The 20,409-nt window shown below is 40.1% G+C and overlaps 1 protein-coding gene across 1 annotated transcript; it reads right to left on the reverse strand.

Annotated features, from left to right (window-relative positions):
* LOC109831912 (B3 domain-containing protein REM9-like) lies at nucleotides 16,766-19,197 on the reverse strand. Its single transcript, XM_020399391.1, has 5 exons — nucleotides 19,096-19,197; nucleotides 18,738-19,032; nucleotides 18,585-18,643; nucleotides 17,637-17,846; nucleotides 16,766-16,816 (listed from the first exon to the last, which is right to left on the reverse strand). The coding sequence occupies exons 1-5, from the start codon at nucleotides 19,168-19,170 to the stop codon at nucleotides 16,766-16,768; spliced, it is 690 nt and encodes a 229-aa protein (XP_020254980.1). The 5' UTR covers nucleotides 19,171-19,197.

A 20,409-nucleotide genomic window follows, 5' to 3' on the forward strand; every position in this document is an offset into this window, starting at 1 on the left:
TCTTTACGTATTGGGCAATCATCTGATATATATCTAAGACAAAAAAAAAAATTACAATCACATTTTCTTAGCAAATGCGACCCAAAAAAAAAGGTTTAGACAAACGAAAAGCATAGAGTACTACGAAATCGCTTCCTCAATACATTTTCTTCCAAGTTTCAAGCACCTTACTTGAGATGACGAGAGAACAGATTTTCTAAAATTTTTCAATTTTCATCACCATTTCTTCTCTTTGAGTCACCAACTTGAAAGTGCATCTGTCACCTATCTTCAGCCTGTTATCCTTTGCAAACTGCAACCAACCACCTCCAATCTGTATCTCTGACCCATGTTTTGCTGATTTCCTCCGATATAGACGAGCTGGCCATGACTTACCTTTTGAATCCTCAAGGATCAGCTCACGTCGATGAGCCAAGCCATCACATAAGTCTCGCGAATTCTGCCGGATTATATATAGTGCATCATTTACGATCCTCTCCACCATCAAAACTCAGTGAGAAAAGTCTACTTCCTCAGTAATAAATGTTCATTATTTGATCAAAATGCAAATAATGGAGGTCGTGTTAGATTTGAATTGAATGACTGATTACTAAATAGCAGACCAATACTATTAATAATGGTTGATTGTTGATAGACCTCCCTGTAGTATTGTTGTGTTGAACTTGCTACCTCTCCAGTTTTATTGTTGCAGATATACTCCTTGAGTGAATTTTTTTATTTACACTTTTACCCTTAGGGGTCTATTTGTCAAAAAAAACTATTTTCTCTTGTCCGATGATAAAAGGGTAAAAAAAAAAAGCTCAGTCAGAGGTCTACGTCTATCCCCAAACTAGAGAGGGAGTAAGTTCTAAAAACAGATATGAATTACCGATTTTTTGGCAGGAACTCAAGAATATAAAAGATAATATTTAGATCCGTGGGTTGTACTAGGGGATTTCAATCTGGTTGTACTAGGGGATTTCAATCTCACTATCAATTCAGATGAAAGAAAAGGGAAGAGTAATCATAAAACAGAAATGGAGTTGTTTAATGAAATGATTACTGATTTGGAATTAATTGATAGCCCCCTTCATAGGAGAAAGTATACTTGGTCTAATAAAAGAAGATCTCCTTCTATGGCAAGATTGGATAGAGTTTTTTTCAACTCTAAATGGGAAGATTTTTTTTCCTTTTTCAAGACAACAAGGGCTTTGTAGTCCATTGTCAGATCATGCCCCTATAAGTTTTGACTGTGGGGATAATCAACAATGTGCTAAAATGTTCAGATTTGAAAAAAATTTGGCTACAGTATGAGGATTTTACAAAAGAAATTCCATTATGGTGGAAATGTGCACCTTCAAGTGATTCTGCTGCTAAAAATATTGTTGGCAAATTAAGATTTTTGAGGAAATGCATAAAACAGTGGACTCATTCTAATTTTCATAGTGTTAAACACAAAAAAAAGATTTATTTGATAAGCTTCTAGAATGGGAAGTTTTAGAAGAGTCTAGAGATTTGACAGATGATGAGATGATTAACAAAAATGACATTGTATTTCAGTTGAATGAAATTTTGTTTCAAGAAGAACAAATGTGGAAACAAAGAGCAAAAGCTCATTGGCTCAAAGAGGGAGATCATAATACAGCTTACTTTCATAAGATTGCTAATGGTAGGAAGACATGTAATTTGATGTTCTCAATTACAGTTAATGATGTGGTTATTAGTTCTGAGGATGGTATAGCTCAGGCCTTTTCTAATCATTATAATCAAATTTTTGGGCAAACTGTTACTCACAGATGTCAATTAGATTGGGAGAAAAAAATTATTCCCTTTGGATGATTGGGGTCCAGATGATATTGAACAACCCTTTTCTATGGAGGAAATTCATAAAGCTATTTTTGATTTGAATGATGATAAATCTTCTGGTCGTGATGGTTTTCCTGCTCTTTTTTATCAAGTTTTTTGGGATACTGTCAAAGGAGATATTATGAGGTTATTTGAAGAATTTTATAAGGGCGTTTTAGAAATAAATAGACTCAACTATGCTCATATTGTTCTTATTCCAAAAAATAGTGGTGCTAATTCTATTAATGATTACAGGCCCATCAGTTTGTTGAATTTGATTTATAAAGTGATTACTAAAGTCCTGACTAACAGACTGAATTCTAAACTGGAGGTGCTTATAGATCCTTTGCAATGTGGTTTTATTAAAAATAGATTTTTGCTTGATGGAGTGGTGGCAGCTCAAGAAATTATCAATGATTGTTTCCAAAATAACAAAAGAGGAGGGATGTTATTAAAATTAGATTTTGAAAAAAGCTTATGATTTGTTAGACTGGAATTTTATTTTAGAAGTCTTGAAAGCCAAAAAGTTTGGTGATAAATGGATAAATTGGGTGACTCTATGTTTGAGAGGTGGTTTATCTGCCATCAACATAAATGGTAAACCTGAAAATTGGATTATGTCTAAAAGGAGAGTTCGTCAAGGAGATCCTTTGTCACCTCTCTTATTTGTTTTGGCGGCTGATTCTTTTACTAAGATGTTGAATTTAGCTGTTGAAGCTCAGGTAATTGAAGGATTAGGCCCTGAAAATATGATGCATAAAGTTTTTTGCTTACAGTATGTTGATGATACTTTGATCTTTTGCAAAAATAAAAAAGAGCACTTGACTATGTTGAAGCTGATTTTGTATTGCTTTGAATTAGCTTCAGGCTTAAAAATAAGTTTTAATAAAAGTGTGCTCATTGCTTTTGAAGATAATGAGTCTTTACAACAAAATCTGGCTTTTATGATGAATTGTAAGTGTGGTAATTTTCCTATTACCTATCTTGGAATACCTTTAAGGCCAGGAAGATTGAAAAGAGATGACCGGTTTCCTTTGATTGAGAAAATTGAGAAAAGATTAGCTTTATGGAAAGGTAGATCTTTATCAAGAGGAGGGAGAGATTGGTTTTGGTTAACTCAGTCCTTTCCTCTATGCCAATCTTCTGGTTATCTTTCTTCTTATTCCCAGTTTGGGTTATTAAAAAAATTGATATAATGAGAAGATTATTTTTATGGATTGGATCTTTGGAACATAAAGGGTGTGCTAATTTGGTTAAATGGGAGGAGATTTGTAGACCAAAACAATGTGGTGGTTTAGGGATAAAAAATTTGAAAATGATGAATAAAGCTCGTTTAGGTAAATGGCTTTGAAAATGGTTTAATTGCAACACTGAGCTTTGGAATCAAATCAGTTTCCATAAATATTTTGAAAGAAAATCATGGACAGAATATTTACATTCTGGAAACTTGCATTTATCATGGTTTTGGAGAGGCTTTTGGATTAATATTGACAGGTTTCTATGCAGTACTCAAGTGGAGGTGGGGAATGAAAATTTCACTCTTTTTTGGGTTGATAAATGGTTAGGTTCATTTACTCTTGCCTCTCTTTTTCCATCTTTGTTTAAGCTTTCTACATCCCCTTATGCTACTGTTTGTAGTTTGAGAAATAAAGAAGACAATATATGGAGATGGGATTTACATTTTAAGAGGCAGCTGACTGGTGTACTTGTTTCTCAGTTTTTTAAACTGTTGAATATTCTTAATTCGATCAGTTTATCACATGGGAAAGATAAGAGAAAATGACTATGGGAGAATAAAAATACCTTTTCAGTTAAATCCTTCTATCAATTTCTTATTGATGGGGGATTGAGATATGAACGTGCAAGTTTATGGGAGCTACCTATTCCATTGAAAGTCAAATTTTTAGTTTGGCTGGCTATTTGACAAAGTTTGAATACAAAAGATATTCTAGAAAAAAAAGGAATCCATTTAGGAAAAATTTGTTGTTTATGTTCTAAGATGGGTGAAAACCATACACATATCTTTCTTAATTGTGAGTTTGTTCACTTAATATGAAAATCTATTCAATGCAATTTACAAACTGAAGAGGATTTCAGAATAGATTCTCTCAAAAATTTGTGGCTGAATTGGAATACTAATACTTTTGGGGATTCTAGAATAAAAAGAGATGTTATTATCTGCTGTTTCATCTGGTGTATTTGGCAGGAACGCAATGATAGATTGTTTTCTAACAAGAGAATGAGTTCTCTTATGATATTACACAAAATTATGACTTTCTCAACCTTTTGGCTAGGTTTTAAAAAAGTATCTGCCAGAACCACAAGACTGCAAGAGAGGACGAGGAAGAAGATGGCTGGACTGAGGCAAGATGCGTGGTTCAATGATGCTGCTGGAGATGATGACAGAAACTCAGAGAGGGCTGTTATTCAGCCGGAATGATTTCTGATTATAAAAATCTTTGTGGTAGTTGTTTCTTGAGGACAAAAACTATAGTAGTTTCTATATCTCCTTACTGTGACAATCTAGTTAGATTTGTGTTGTTCTCTAATTTGTGGTTAGAGTATGGGATGTTTGTAACCTTGTTATGTAGTTGGTTTTGAGCTATGGTACATATTCTAGGTTGGGGATATGTACCTGTTATGTAACAACCTTTATGTTATTTAGCTGGCTGGGGTATCTTTATGATATCCCATCCTTTTTCTAAATAAAAAAGTTCTAAGAACAGATATTCTACGGTGGGTCTATTCGCAATTAACCCTGTACGTTGATAAAGAAAATCCTCTACTGCTTTTTTATGTGATGTAGGGAATAAAAAAATCAATAAATAACAGATGGTTGATTAAGAAAGTGAATTCCGCTTTTCTGATAATACATAAGATCAAAAGTGGGAAACGTTAGTAAGAAAGATCACTCGCGAAGCACTGGACGGATAAGTTCTTTTTTGGTCATGGTCACCTCGAAGTGTTTAAATACTTCTGTAATTTTAGTCACGTATCGAAAAAATGAAAAGAAAAAGAAAACTAATTTGAATGGTGACTGTTTTAAATGGTGGGGGGTGGAGGTTGTTGTGCGCCGCGGAAGCCCCAATTAGCCAAATCAAAAGCACACACAAGAACAATAGTAGACCACAAGTAAACACAAGCCAACCAATCACAGCAAGTACACAAGATATACGTGGTTCGGTAATGTGCCTACGTCCACGGGGCAATGAGGGGGAAGTTTTACTAATGAAATCAAAGGGGAATACAAATTAGGGTTACAAATCTTACCCAAAACCCTCAAACAAGACCACTTGATCTCTCCAATAGACTCCAACAATAGAAGCCCTCAAAATCCCCTTTCAGCAGCTCAAAATCGCCCAAACTTAACCCTAGAAATGAGTTCAGGGTTTAAATACAACTCTCAAACGAAACGGGTCTGGAAACAGAACCCAACCCGAAACTGCAGCGTCGGTCGACCGGACCGGTCGACCGCGATCCATCGCGGTCGACCGACCCGGTCGACCGCCCTCCTTCCAGCAACATTCCCAGAATCCAGAGAGATTGGCGGTCGACCGGCCCGGTCGACCGCTACCATCTTCGGTCGACCGGTCCGGTCGACCGCCACCAATGCTGAAGCACAGTGAACAATGTGCACGAATGCGGTCGACCGGGCTTCAGACCTGGTACAACTTTGGTCAACATATCAGCAGGGTTATCCTTAGTGTGGACCTTCACCAACGTGACATCACCATCATCCAATACGTCATGTACAAAGTGAAATCTGACATCAATGTGCTTCGTGCGTGCATGGTAGACTTGGTTCTTCGCCAAATAGATAGCTGACATACTATCACAATGTACCTGAATGGTCTCCTGTGCAATCCCCAAATCATCCAACAAGCCATGTAGCCACAAAGCCTCCTTCACTGCTTCAGTCACCGCCATATATTCCGCCTCCGTAGTAGAAAGCGCCACTATAGACTGAAGAGTGCATCTCCAACACACCGGTGCACTAACCAATATAAAAACATAACCTGTAGTGGACCGACGCTTGTCAAGATCTCCGGCATAGTCTGAATCCACGTAGCCAATACAATTCTGCCCTGTCTCATCATTCTTCGCAAATATCAACCCAACATCCACGGTACCCTTAATATACCGTAGAATCCACTTCACGGCCTCCCAATGCCCCTTCCCAGGGTTGTGCATGTACCTAGATACCATGCTCATGGCCTGTGACAAATCCGGCCTAGTACACACCATAGCATACATCAAGCTACCCACTACGCTGGCGTATGGAACCTTGGACATGTAGTCCCTATCCTCCACTGAAACTGGTGACATCAAAGCTAAAAGCTTAAAGTGGGGAGCTAATGGAGTACTCACCACCTTGGTATTACCCTCAAAACTGAATTTCTTCAGCATCTTCTGCAAGTAACTCCTCTGTGTAAGCTTCAATCTCCCCTTCACCCTGTCTCGCTCAATCTCCATACCCAATATCTTCTTAGCCTCTCCCAGGTCCTTCATCTCAAATTCAGATGACAGCTCCTTTTTCAATTTCCCAATAGCTAAAGTGTTCCTGGAAGCTATGAGCATATCATCAACATACAATAACAAATAAATATGCTCACCATCCTGTAGCTTGCGCATATAAACACACGGGTCATAAGGGCTCCTCGTGTACCCTCGGCCAATCATAAAGCTATCAAATCTCTTGTACCACTGTCGCGGTGATTGCTTCAGTCCATAAAGAGATTTCTTCAATTTGCACACCAAATCTTCTCTTCTTGCAGCTTTAAACCCCATAGGTTGTGTCATGTAGATCTCCTCATCTAAGTCTCTATGTAGAAAGGCCGTCTTCACGTCCATTTGGACCAAATCTAAGTCCAGCTGTGCCACCAATGCCAATAGTATCCGAATCGACGAATGCTTCACAACGGGTGAAAACACCTCGTTGTAATCAACGCCTTCAAGCTGTGCATATCCCTTGGCAACCAATCTGGCCTTGAATCAAATGTCCCCAATAGAAGATCCCTCCTTCTTAGCATACACCCACTTGCAACCAATAGCTTTCTTATCCTTAGGTAGCTTTGCAAGTTCCCAAGTGTCGTTCTTCTGAAGAGATTGCATCTCCTCCTCCATAGCATTCCTCCACCTAATGGAATCAGGGCTGGACTCTGCCTCCCTGAATGTGGCGAGAATAAAATCATCAACGACCTCCACAGATAAAGCATATGCCACCATGACATCATCATATCTAGCTGGCCGACGAATCTCTCTCCTCGGTCTATCTGCTACAATGGACCCCTGAGCATGACCCTGCTCCTGAGCCTCATCATCCACTGTATCCTCCAAATGCCCGACTATCATCTTAACTCCTTCCGGTGTCACCTCTGTAGGAGTCTCTATGGTAACAGTGCCAACTGCAGTGGGTGGAGTCACATCATCCTCCACCTGCTGCGATATCCCTCCTGTCTGATCGTCCTCCACCTGCTGAGGAACTCTAGGCTTCATCATGTACGCCTCATCGAATGTGACATCTCTGCTAATGATCATCTTCTTGTCTTGTGGATCCCATAATTTGAAGCCTTTTACACCTTCTCTAAATCCCACAAAGATAGCCTTCCTCGCTCTCGGATTCAACTTCCCATCACTAACATGGAAATAAGCTAGACACCCAAATATCCGAAGAGTATCATAATCACTAGCCACAGAACCAGACCAGCGCTCCATAGGAGTCTTCCCCTCTATCGCAGTGCATGACAACCTGTTAACGAGATGGCTCGATCTAGCCAATCCACTCTGCGTCATCATACATCGCACCTTCTCCAGCAAGGTACGGTTTAGCCTCTCTACCACCCCATTTTGTTGCGGTGTCTCTCTAACTGTGAAGTGTCTTCTAATGCCGTGATCCCGACAAAACTGCAGAAATGGATCACTCTTATACTTTCCACCATTGTCTGAACGAAGAGTCTTCACCTTTCTACCTGTCTACAGCTCCACTTTCTTCTTCCACTCCACAAATATATCCAGGACCTTATGTTTATGCTTCATGGTATATATCAAATTCCTCCTGGAATAATCATCAATGAAAGTGACGAAATAATTTGCCCCACCAAGCGATGTGTGCTTAGAAGGGCCCCAAACATCTGTGTGAATGTAGTCTAATATACCTTGGGTGTTGTGAATTGCGGTGCCAAACTTCACTTTAGTCTTCTTCCCAAGTATGCAATGCTCACACAGTTCTATCTTGCAGGTCTTTGGACCTTTCAATAGTCTCTGTTTTACCAATGACTGTAGGGACTTTTTACCTGTGTGTCCAAGCCTCATGTGCCATAGTGTGGTAGTGTCCTCTTCTGTGGTGATAGAAGCCGCCAGACCTCCTGTAACTGTCTTGCCCTTCAAGTAGTATAGGTTGTTTTCCCTGACACCTCGCATCACCACCATAGAACCCTTCATGACCTTCAAACTAGCATCTTCTAAGATCACTCTATAGCCGGATGCCTCCAAAGTCCTAAGAGAAATGATGTTCTTCGTTAACTGCGGCACAAACCTCACTTCTTTCAATTCCCTAGTCACCCTGTCATGCATTCTGATTCTGACTAAGCCAATCCCACTAATAGGACAAACGTGATCGTTCCCCATGAGCACCACGTCTCCTCTCTCCAACTCCTCAAAGTTGGTGAACCAATCCCACTTAGGGCAAATGTGAAATGTAGCTCCCGAATCAAGCATCCATTCCGTAGAGTCGGCATAACAAACTGACGGCATTGCGGGACAAGAATAACCGGAAGAATCCGAATCTGAAATGTCGCCAACAACCTTGGCAACATTCACCTCTGAAGCTTGTACAGCTTTCCCCCTTTGCTTCCCGGCTCTATCCTTCAACTTTGGGCACTCATTCTTCCAATGTCCCTCTTCTTTGCAAAAGGCACATTGATTTCTACCAACACTTTTATGGCCACCCCTACTACGGCCACGAACTACTAATGCATCACCTGATGCCTTCTCGGAGGGCTCACAATCATTCTTCCTCAGCTCATAATTCACCAATGCTGAGGTCACCTCCTTGTAGCTAACTGTAGTTCGCCCATTTATCATAGTGAGAACAAAAGTACTAAATTCATCATCTGGTAACGAACACAATAATAATATCGCCTTGTCTTCATCCTCCACCATGATATCAACATTGGCCATATCCGAAATCAGCTTTGTGAAGTTGTTAACATGCTCTCGAATGGAAACTCCTCTCTTCATCTTGAATTGGTAGAACCTTTTCTTCAAATGAAGCCTATTCTCAATGCTCTTTGTCAAATATTTTTCATTGAGCGTTTCCCACAATCTCTTTGCCGATGTCTCGTTCATCACATCATAAATGAGATCCGGCGTCAAGCATGACCGAATCATCTCACAAGCCCTAATGTGCATTTTCTTCCAAACCCTGTCATCAATCTCCTCGGGTTTCTCTTGAAACTCAAGAGTCTCCTCTAAATTTTGTGCATCTAAGGCATCCATTACTTGACACCTCCATAAACCGAAGTTAATCTTGCCGTCGAACTTTGGGACATCAATTTTAGTGTTATTGATGCTCAAATTTTGGATCGCCTTTGTCAAAGCCGACCCCGATGTACTAGTAGCACTTGAACTAGCCCTGCTTGTATCACCGAACAAAACTCCCAAATCCAACCCGGAGCTCTGATACCACTTGTTGTGCGCCGCGGAAGCCCCAATTAGCCAAATCAAAAGCACACACAAGAACAATAGTAGACCACAAGTGAACACAAGCCAACCAATCACAGCAAGTACACAAGATATGCGTGATTCGGCAATGTGCCTACGTCCACGGGGCAAGGAGGGGGAAGTTTTACTAATGAAATCAAAGGGGAATACAAATTAGGGTTACAAATCTTACCAAAAACCCTCAAACAAGACCACTTGATCTCTCTAATAGACTCCAACAATAGAAGCCCTCAAAATCCCCTTTCAGCAGCTCAAAATCGCCCAAGCTTAACCCTAGAATCGAGTTTAGGGTTTAAATACAAACCCGGTCGACCGACCCGGTCGACCGACCACCGAGCAGAAACTTCTGCGGTCGACCGGTCCGGTCGACCGCCACCAATGCTGAAGCCCAGTGAACAATGTGCACGAATGCGGTCGACCGGGCATGTCGACCGTCACCCAATTTGCCTGAATCTCAACCTGTCAACCTCTGTTGCTAGTTCCACAGAGGTGGGGGTAGGGGACCAGTTTGTTGATCCTAGAGAATCTAGAGCTGCAGGGATGTGGAGTTTGGGAGGAGAAAGTAAAGGGACATTACCAGTAATTACTGTTGGCTGTTCAGTGTTCAATTACTGAAACAGCAGGTGGCATTGATTATTCTTTTAAGAAGTGCTGCATATCATCAACTCATGCAATTAATGACCTCATTAACGGCCGTTTACATTTTCATCCTCAGACAATTCCTTCTTTTATTGACATCTTTAAAATGCAACTACTTACTATTGGCCTTCTACTTCCAACTACGTTCAGCTGATGAAGGACGGGCGGCCGCCTTCTGAGCACCCAAAATGTGGACACAAGTCAAACCAGTATTCTGTCAATATATACCTAAACGAATCATGCTTAGGTTTCATTCCGCTAAGGTTTGTTCCCATATGTTTCCGCATTTTCGATCTACTTTCTTCTCCTCTTGAATTATAGCTGTTAGCAGTAGAGCTTATTTGGTTACAACTTTGCCCAATAATATCTCTAGAGAATTTATACGGGTGATAATTACCCTCTGTTCGCAATCCACATTCTATGAATACAAAGATTAGATAGTGTGAGGAGGACAATGGGGGGAACACTAGCCCATACTCCTATGTACACTAGCCCATGCTCCTATGTCACTAGCTCATGCTCCTATGCCTCTCTCTCTCTCTTGGCTATAAATAGAAGGGAGGTTGAGAGGAGAAAGTGTGGGGAAAATAAGTGGGAAATTCTTAAGTGTGAGAAACTTGAGAGGAAAAGAAAGAGTGAGTGAGTGAGAACTTGTAATAGTTTAGTATTCTCCTCATAGTGAAACCTCCCTCCCGTGGACGTAGGCAAGTTTACCGAACCACGTAAATTTGTTATCTCGTCTTTTACTGTGTGTTAGCATTGCTTGTAGGTTCCCTCGACATTTCAGTCTTAGAACTGATGAGAGGAAGAGTGTATATTTCACTTTGATGAAATATATCACTTTCGATTTTTGTTTCCTTTAAGAAATAAGAATTTCACTATCTATTCTAGTTTCCTTTGAGAAACAAGAATATAGAGGTTGACTTTTGCTTTTGTGATAACAAAAGCCAGGGCTATCTCTCAGGTGATATCGTTTCTGCAGCGTGAGGGCGTGACTATGTGCCCAACAATTGGTATCAGAGCCCTAGATCAGATTGGTGGTGGTAGAACTTTCGATTTGAGGTGGTGCTTGGTATTGTGTGGTAAAACACAAGGTATTTGCTGAAATTCCTGAGAAAAGTAGTTTTATTAATACAAGCGAATAATGGCTTCTACAAGTAAAACAAGTAAAGTTGAAAAGTACGAGATTGAAAAATTCAATGGGAAAAATGATTTTTCCTATTGAATGATGCAGATGAAAAACTCGTTGATTTCGCAGAAATTGCACAAAGCTTTGACGGGAAAAGAGAAGAAGCACAAGGATATGTCTGATAAGAATTGGAAGGAGCTGGATCTGGAAGCACGGGCGTCGATTATCCTTTGCCTTGAAAGGGATGTAGCTTTCTTGGTGGACGGGGAGGAAACGGCTGCGGGCGTGTGGTTAAAGTTAGAGAGCACCTTCATAACGAAGAGTCTAACGAACCGGATCTATTTAAAATCTAAATTGTATACTTGCAAGATGAATGAGGGTTCATCAATCCGGGAATACATTAACAAGTTCGATAGGATCTTATCGGATTTGAAAGACATTGAGGTGACAGTGGAAGACGAGGATCAGGCATTTCTACTACTTTTATCTTTGCCGAAGTCTTATGAGAATCTGGTTCAAACACTGATGCTTATGAGATTCTGGTTCAAACACTGATGCTTATGAGAATCTGGTGACAGTGGAAGACGAGGATCAGGCACTTCTACTACTTTTATCTCTGTCGAAGTCTTATGAGAATCTGGTTCAAACACTGATGCTTATGGGCGACAGTTTGTCGATGGATGAGACTAGAACGGCGCTTCTAGCGGATGATCTTCGAAAAATTGCAACTAGTAATATGACCACTGATGGTAACAAGGAACAAGCTCAGGGACTGTTTGCCAGAGGAAGAGGCAATGAGTGAGGAAAAGGCAAGGAAGGAAAGTCTAGATCTAAATCGAGACCTCTTGCGGGACGAGCGTGTTTCAAATACGGTGAAGTTGGGCATTTCAAGGTCGATTGTCCTAACAAGAGAGTAGGTGGGAAGAAGAACAACAACAAGACTGAAAGACGAGAAAGCAAGGAAGAGGCGAGCTACGCTTCAGGGGAAGGGAGCGATAAGGAATGCTATGTCGTCACGGGTGGCGAGGATACCTCCAGGAAGTTGATTCTTGATTCAGATTGCTCTTACCACATGTGCCCAAATAAGAAGTGGTTTACTACCTACAGAAGCATTGATGGCGGAACCGTATTGATGGGGAACAACCATGCTTGTAAAACGGTGGGGCTAGGCGATATCAATATCAAGATGCATGATGGAGTGGTTCGAACCTTGACGGATGTAAGGAACATTCCCGACTTACGGAAGAATCTTATTTCAGTTGGTGCTTTGGACTCCGGGGGTTGCAAGATTGTAACAGAGAACGGAGTGAAGAGGGTTATTCGAGGTTCCCTAACAGTGATGAAGGGTGTTCGTTACGGTAATCTATATACTCTCTCGGGTACGACGGTGACGGGAGATGCAGTAGTTGGAGCTGAAAGAAATGGTGGAGACCCATGTGAGCACACACGGTTATGGCATAGGCGGCTTGGGCACATGTCAGAGAAGGATCTGAATCTTCTTGGTAAAGAGGGTTTGCTAAAGAATCTGAAGAAATCTTGCATAGATTTTTGCGAGGATTGTGTGTATGGAAAGGCGCATAGGGTCCAGTATCTGAGGAGCAAGCACAAGAGCAGAGGGATACTAGATTATGTGCACACAGATGTTTGGGGTCCGGCTTCGACAACTTCCAAGGATGGTTCCAGATATTTTGTCTCATTCATAGATGATCATTTGAGGTATGCTTGGGTGTATTTCCTGAAGCATAAGAATGAGGTATTTGAGACATTCAAGAATTGAAAGGCGATGGTTGAGAACAGGACGAGAAAGAAATTGAAGACATTGAGATTTGACAACGGTACAGAGTATACAGAGGGTGCCTTCAAGGAGTTATGTGATCAGGAGGGGATTGCCAGACACTGGATAGTTAGATCTACACCACAGCAAAATGGGATCGCAGAGAGACTGAACCGAACACTACGGGAGAAAGCAGTGAGTATACAATCATATACTGGTTTAGGCAAAGAATGGTGGGCAGAGTCGATTGCTACAGCTTACTATATTATGAATCGATCTCCACATTCGACATTGGACGGTGATACACCCTATCGGGTGCGATCAGGAGAGCATGCAGATTATGAGAGGCTCCGGATTTTCGGATGTACCGCCTACTATCACGTCAACGAGGGAAAGCTTGACACGAGGACCAAGAAGGTAATTTTCTTAGAGTATGCAAAGGGCGTAAAAAGCTATCGCCTTTGGTGTACAAAAGATTCGAAGTTCGTGACCAGCAGGGACGTTATCTTTGATAAGAAGTCTATGATTGCTAGGGTGCCCAAAGATGGTGGTATTGAGACTATTGGGACTTCCAAGTCCCAGGTTATTGAGATAGAACCTAAAGACCAACCAGGTTCTAGTCATGTTCAAGTGGGAAATCAGGTAGATGATGAGCTTGAGCAGGAGGAGGTTCAGCAGGAGAATACACAGGCAGGAGAATACACAGGCACTACAACAACAACAGCTCGATGATAGCTTAGCTTTCACTAGGCCAAGGCGAGCATACAAGCAGGTACAGAAGGTGGGGGGCTGATCAACCCCTGAAGCACTATGGGCAGGTTAATTTGGTTGAGTATGCACTCTCGGTGGAGGAGGATGAGCCGGTCTCCTTCAAAGAAGCTATTCGGGATAGAGATAGCGAGAGTTGGTTGGCTGCGATGGAGGAGGAGATGAAATCTCTCCGGAAGAACCAAACATGGGAGGTGGTCCCATTGGCCGTAGGAAAAAAAACTATTGGTTATAAGTGTGTGTATAAGAGAAAGGAAGATCCTTCAGAGCTCGGTGGTACAAGGTACATGGCGAGACTAGTGGCTAAGGGGTTTGCACAAAGAGAGGGTGTGGATTACAATAAGATATTTTCTCCGGTGGTGAAACACACTTCTATTCGGGTGCTATTGAGTATTATTGCTCATGGTGATCTTGAGCTGAAACAACTCGATGTTAAAACGGCCTTCTTGCACAGAGACTTGGATGAAGAGATCTATATGCATTAACCTGAGGGCTATAAGGTTGAAGATAAGGAGAATCATGTATGTCGCTTGAGGAAGTCACTTTACGGATTAAAGCAATCTCCATGATAGTGGTACAAGCGATTTGACTCCTCCATGCTGAAGCATTGGTTTTCCCGAAGCGATTATGATTGTTGTGTTTACATTCAGAAGCTTCGTGGAGGTGATTATATCTATCTCCTTTTATATGTGGATGACATGCTTATTGCATCGAAGAACAAGGTGGAGATAGACTAAAATCTCAACTTGGTAAAGAGTTCGAGATGAAGGATATGGATGCTATAAAGAAAATACTGGGTATGGAGATTAGAAGAGAACGGGCGAACAGGCGATTGTTCTTGAGTCAGAAGGGCTACATAGAGCTGGTGATCGCAAGGTTCGAGATGCAAAGTGCAAAGTCGGTGGCGACTCCATTGGCTCCACACTTCAGGCTCTCAGGTAAACAATCTCCCACTACAGCGGAAGATAAAGCACACATGAAGCGTGTTCCCTATGCTAGTGCAGTTGGAAGTTTGATGTACGCAATGGTGTGTACACGTCCTAATATTTCACAGGTGGTTAGTGTGGTCAGTAGATTCATGACGAATCCGAAAAAGACGCACTGGGAAGCGGTAAAATGGGTCTTGAGGTACTTGAAAGGTACCGTGCATACGGGTCTGTGTTTTGGTGAAGATAAATATCAGATCGACGGGTTTGTGGACTCAGATTATGCGGGCGATCTAGATAGACGGCGATCTACTACTGGTTATGTATTCAGGATACATGGAGCTCCAGTTAGTTGGCGATCGATGTTGTAGGCTACAGTGGTACTTTCTACTACAGAGTCCGCGTACATGACCATGACGGAGGGAGTGAAAGAAGCATTGTGGCTGTGGGGTCTTCTAGACGATTTGGGGATTGAGCAGGAGAGCGTGAACTTGCGGTGCGACAGTCAAAGTGCGATTCATTTGGCGAAGAATCAAGTTTACCATGCTCGTACCAAGCATATCGACGTCAGATATCATTTTGTGCGGGATGTCATAGAGGAAGACGATATTTCTCTCATGAAGGTGCATACGAATGAGAATCCCGCGGACATGTTAACCAAGATGGTCACAAGTAGTAAGTTCCAGCATTGCTTGGACTTGCTTCATATCAGGCCGTGTTAATCTGCCCAAGAGGGCATGGCCCTTCGGGACGGTGATGGAGGTGAGGTGGAGACTATGTTGGAGAATATTTGCAGAACTACGGTTAGCTTGATCCCGGTGGATGGTACATAGGCAGTCGCGGTATAGTGTCGCAGCTGGTTTGGCCTGGATCTCTCTGGTGATGTTCGTGGGATTTCTTCTGGTGTTCGTTCAAAATTTGAGATTTATCAAATGATGAATGAGGTGGAGAATTGTGAGGAGGACAATGGGGGGGAACACTAGCCCATACTCCTATGTACACTAGCCCATGCTCATGCTCCTATGTACACTAGCCCATGCTCCTATGTACACTAGCTCATGCTCCTATGCCTCTCTCTCTCTTGGCTATAAATAGAAGGGAGGTTGAGAGGAGAAAGTGTGGGGAAAATAAGTGTGAAATTCTTAAGTGTGAGAAACTTGAGGAAAAGAAAGAGTGAGTGAGAGAGAACTTGTAATAGTTTGGTATTCTCCTCATAGTGAAACCCCCCTCCCGTGGACGTAGGCAAGTTTGTCGAACCACGTAAATCTGTTGTCTCGTCTTTTACTGTGTGTTGCCATAGCTTGTAGGTTCCCTCGACATTTCAGTCTTAGAACTGATTAGAGGAAGAGTGTATAGTTCACTTTGATGAAATATATCACTTTCGATTCTTATTTCCTTTAAGAAATAAGAATTTCACTATCTATTCTAGTTTTATTTGAGAAACAAGAATATAGAGATTGACTTGTGCTTTTGTGATAACAAAAGTCAGGGCTATCTCTCAGGTGATATCGCTTCCGCGGCGTGAGGGCGTGACTCTGCGCCCAACAGATAGTATTCACCCTCCCCTCCCCCTCCCCCTTTTAATAATTGCTAACTAGTTGCATCTAGTTTGACTCGCACATAGCCAAACAAGATGAAACGTTAGAAAATAATGCATTTAACCCATCTTCATGGATTTACCCTTAGAGAACCACCATCCAAACAACCATCTAATGTACTTCTAAAGAAAACACTAATGTCTTTAACTTTGTACAAAACATGTTTAGACTCTGTTTAAAGACTAAACAAGTCCTTGAGACTCAGGGTATCATGCATTTAGCTTGTGGAGAGGAATCAGTGGCGAAATTTCAGTATAACTCCATTCATGACAGTAGTTCTAGGACGCCTTATTATTCATTACTGGCATCGTCTCCTCAATCTTCTGCTGAAGCTCTTCTTCTATTATCACCCTGCTTTCTTTGCTTCTGTACTGGCATCGTCTCCTCAATCTTCTGCTGAAGCTCTTCTTCTATTATCACCCTGCTTTCTTTGCTTCTGTTGTTCCAAAATACATCAGGCAAACAACAAAGAGATGTTTGAAGCTTCAAAAATAATAATAAACTAAAATATAAGATAACAAGAATAAACTAAAATACAAGATATGGTCCGAATTTTTCTCAGAGCTTCATTCAATTCCATGCTTGAGCTACAGAACATCCATCACTAAATGGGTATAATACCACTCCACTGGGGGTGTTAATGGATCAGATATGAATCGAATGATATCATATCTATCCTTGATATCAATCACAGGTATGGATACAAATATGAACATGGTTTGACATAGAAAATTTATGATCCCTGTCCGCCAAAATCGAATACAAATATAGATTGGATACAAACGTGTATGAGGGAAACAAATAAGACTTAGACTAGATAGGAAGCATGTAATGCAAAAATCATTTAAATAAAGCAATATCTCTCAAATCAAAGTACAATCATGCAAAATCTAGGAACAAATACCCGAAAGATGAAAGGTCAAAAGATAATCCCATGGGGTATTGAGTTTTGAGCAGTGGTGATAGAGAATCTTAATCTTAAGAGCCAAAAGGAAGCAGATTGTTGTCAAAATCATCAAATTTTGATTCTTTATGAAATCTGATATATATATTTAAGACAAAGATTCAGTACAATGACATTTTCTCAGCAAAGGCAATCACAAAAATAAAATTCAGACAAAAGAAAAGCATAGAGTACTAGAAAGACTCTTACTCAGTACATTCTTCCAAGTTTCAAACACATTACTTAAGATGATGAGAGAAAAAAAATTCTAAATCTTTTCAACTTTCATCACAATTTCTTCATTTTCACTCACCAACTTGAAAATGCATTTATCACCTATATCCAGACTGTTACCCTTGGCAAACTGCAACCAACCACCTCCAATGTGCATCCCTGATCCATGCTTCGCCATTTTCCTGTGACACAGATGAACGGGCCATGACTGACCTTTCGAATCCTTGAGAATCAGCTCATGTCGATGAGCCAAACCATCACATTGTCTCGTGAATTCCACCGGAATATACTGCATTAATTAATTCAACTATACAAAATCAGTGAGAGAAGTCTACTTCTTCAATCACAGACATTATTATTTAATTAAAATACGAATAATGGAGACATGATAAGAGTCACTTTGCAACCACTCTAAACAAGTTTTATTGAGATGAATTTTGATCCAAGTTAATAATCTTAGTTAGGCAGCTTAATTTACTACTTCGAACTAATCTTGTTTTAAGCTGGCTTGATTTTGGCCTATAATCAAACCAAAACCAATAACGGGTTGGTCTGAAATGAACCAGATCATGTTTGGTCCTCAAAATATCGCGATACAAAAAAGAAAGTCAGCAAAATGAATCTAACTCACTCGAAGCAGATATATAGATGGCTGATTAAGACGGCTTTTAAACTAGATTTAATTGAACATAACAAGTTTAACTTAAAAAGAGTTTTAATTGACCATAGCAAGTTTAACAAACTGAGTTCTACGGAGATCAATTTATTCTTAAGGAGACCAAATATAACCAGATTAACGCTAATCTGCTTTAGTTTACAAATTGCTAAACTGACCCTAGTTGTTAGATTTCACATGAATCAAAACTGATTACTAAATAATGGACGCATATTATTAATAAAAGGTATCCTTTACTTCTTTCTTACGCGATGTAGAGGATAAAAATCACTGAATTATAGATCGATGGTTGATTAAGAAAATTGCTTCTTCCTTTTTGACAACACATAAATTGGAAAAAAAATCACTCACCAAGCACTGCCTGGACAAGTTGTGACTTGTCATGATGACCTCAAAGTTTTTAGGTACTTCTGCAATTTTTAGCATAATTAATCAAAACATGAAAATGAAAATTTAAATAAAAACAATTATATATATACATGAAAATTTGAAAAATACCCATACTTGGGTTGCGAATCTTCGCGTTGAAAACTTTAGAAGGATAGGTAATTTCACAAGTACTCAAATCATATGCCCTGAAGTTCAACACCATATTGCCTTTGTAAGAGAACACTAAGATATAACCCAACTTCAAGTTGTGCGCATGTATTAATTCTTTCCACCCATCTCCTCCAAAATACATGCATTGGTTCTCTTTATAGATGTTGATGAGCCACGAGTTGCCATTTGGGTTCACTAGTCTAGCTCTTTTGATGCTTACCCCCTTGAGTATGTGCTTAACAAAAGCTTTGGGTATTATCTGCATGCCAAGATGACTGTTTTAAATGGAGAGGGAAAGGGGGAGAGAGAGAGAGAGAGATACCAGTTTTTGTATGAAACTAGGCCAGAGGATCCTGAAGAATCTAGAGCTGCAGGGATGTGGAGTTGGAGTCGCCATCTGCCAGTGTCTGAAGAGGCAAATGGAATCGAGAAGGTGAAGGGGTTATTAGTAATTAATGTTGGCTGTTCAGCGTCCGGTCACTGAAACGGCGGATGGAATTACTCTCTCAAGAACCCATGCATATCATCATTCCCTGTAAACAATTTTTGCCCATGCTTATTTACCCACCTAGCCCACCCATCAAATGACCCGTTTAAAACCCACTCATTTAGTTAAATGGATCTAATCAGATGGGTTTATCTCAAACTACACTAAATAGGTACTCACTCATTTGTCAGCCCATCACTTGACCCGTTTAAAACCCACCCATTTTTAAACTAGTTGAGATGAACATGCAATGCACGTGTGGTTGAATATCATGATTATTTAAATTGATAAAAATAGAGTAAAAATAAAAAATAAAATAAAGTTTTTTTTGGGATTAATCATCAACTCAATAATATCTCTCTCAAATAAAATATTATCATTGTTTCTTTCAACCAAGATTGTGACCACGTGATCTACTATTTATGAGTTATAAACATATTAATATATTACAATATCTCTATTTATTAGTATCTTAAAGTCTTCAAAAGATGGGTGATCATTCAATTCGCAAAGGAATTTTGTATATGAATATACTTGCAATATGTCTGTGTGGTCACTTAATCATACTGCACACCCACAAAAATTACCACAGTTCTTAATTACCCCGCTCAAGTTTATCAGCTAACTTGATCGCGGAGGTACAACGGGGAACCAAACCCCACTCTCTCGCAAGTTTCTACATGTGCAGATTTTTCAGATACCCTATTCAAAGAACCAGATATAAAGTCAGGAAAGAAGGCGGTCCTTTCATCAATCCACGACAAATTCATCCAAGCACGGATATAACTGACTGTGTAATCACTTAACATCAACAATGTGTATTAAACTTTTAGTTGTGGTTTGACTCATATTCATGTTAACTTTTAGTTGTAGTTTCACTCATATTTATATTATCTAATATTCTCATTCAATTTTATATCTCATTCTCTGCATCATAGAAGTAAAATTGAAAGTATTAATATTTAGTTACTAATTTGAGATGCATAACTATAGAATAAATCTCAAGCAAAAAAATTTGAGATTGTAGTATCCTATAGGTAAATAAATAAATGTTATTAGAGCTCCTCTTTATATTAAATTTAAAAATAATAATTTAAATTATTAAGCGCCAAATATTAGCTCATGTGATCAGAAAGTAAAGTAATTTAT

This window comes from Asparagus officinalis, chromosome 1 (genome assembly GCF_001876935.1).
Source record: "Asparagus officinalis chromosome 1, Aspof.V1, whole genome shotgun sequence".
NCBI lineage: Eukaryota > Viridiplantae > Streptophyta > Magnoliopsida > Asparagales > Asparagaceae > Asparagus > Asparagus officinalis.

What these genes read in the sequence shown, in the direction of transcription:
- LOC109831912 (XM_020399391.1), bottom strand. Translation starts at nt 19,170, where the DNA reads ATGGCGACTCCAACTCCACATCCCTGCAGCTCTAGATTCTTCAGGATC. An exon ending in CTAGTTTCATACAAAAACTG is followed by an intron (nt 19,033 to 19,095) that starts GTATCTCTCTCT and finishes CTTGGCATGCAG; the next exon opens with ATAATACCCAAAGCTTTTGT. An exon ending in ACTTGTCCAGGCAGTGCTTG is followed by an intron (nt 17,847 to 18,584) that starts GTGAGTGATTTT and finishes TAATTAATGCAG; the next exon opens with TATATTCCGGTGGAATTCAC.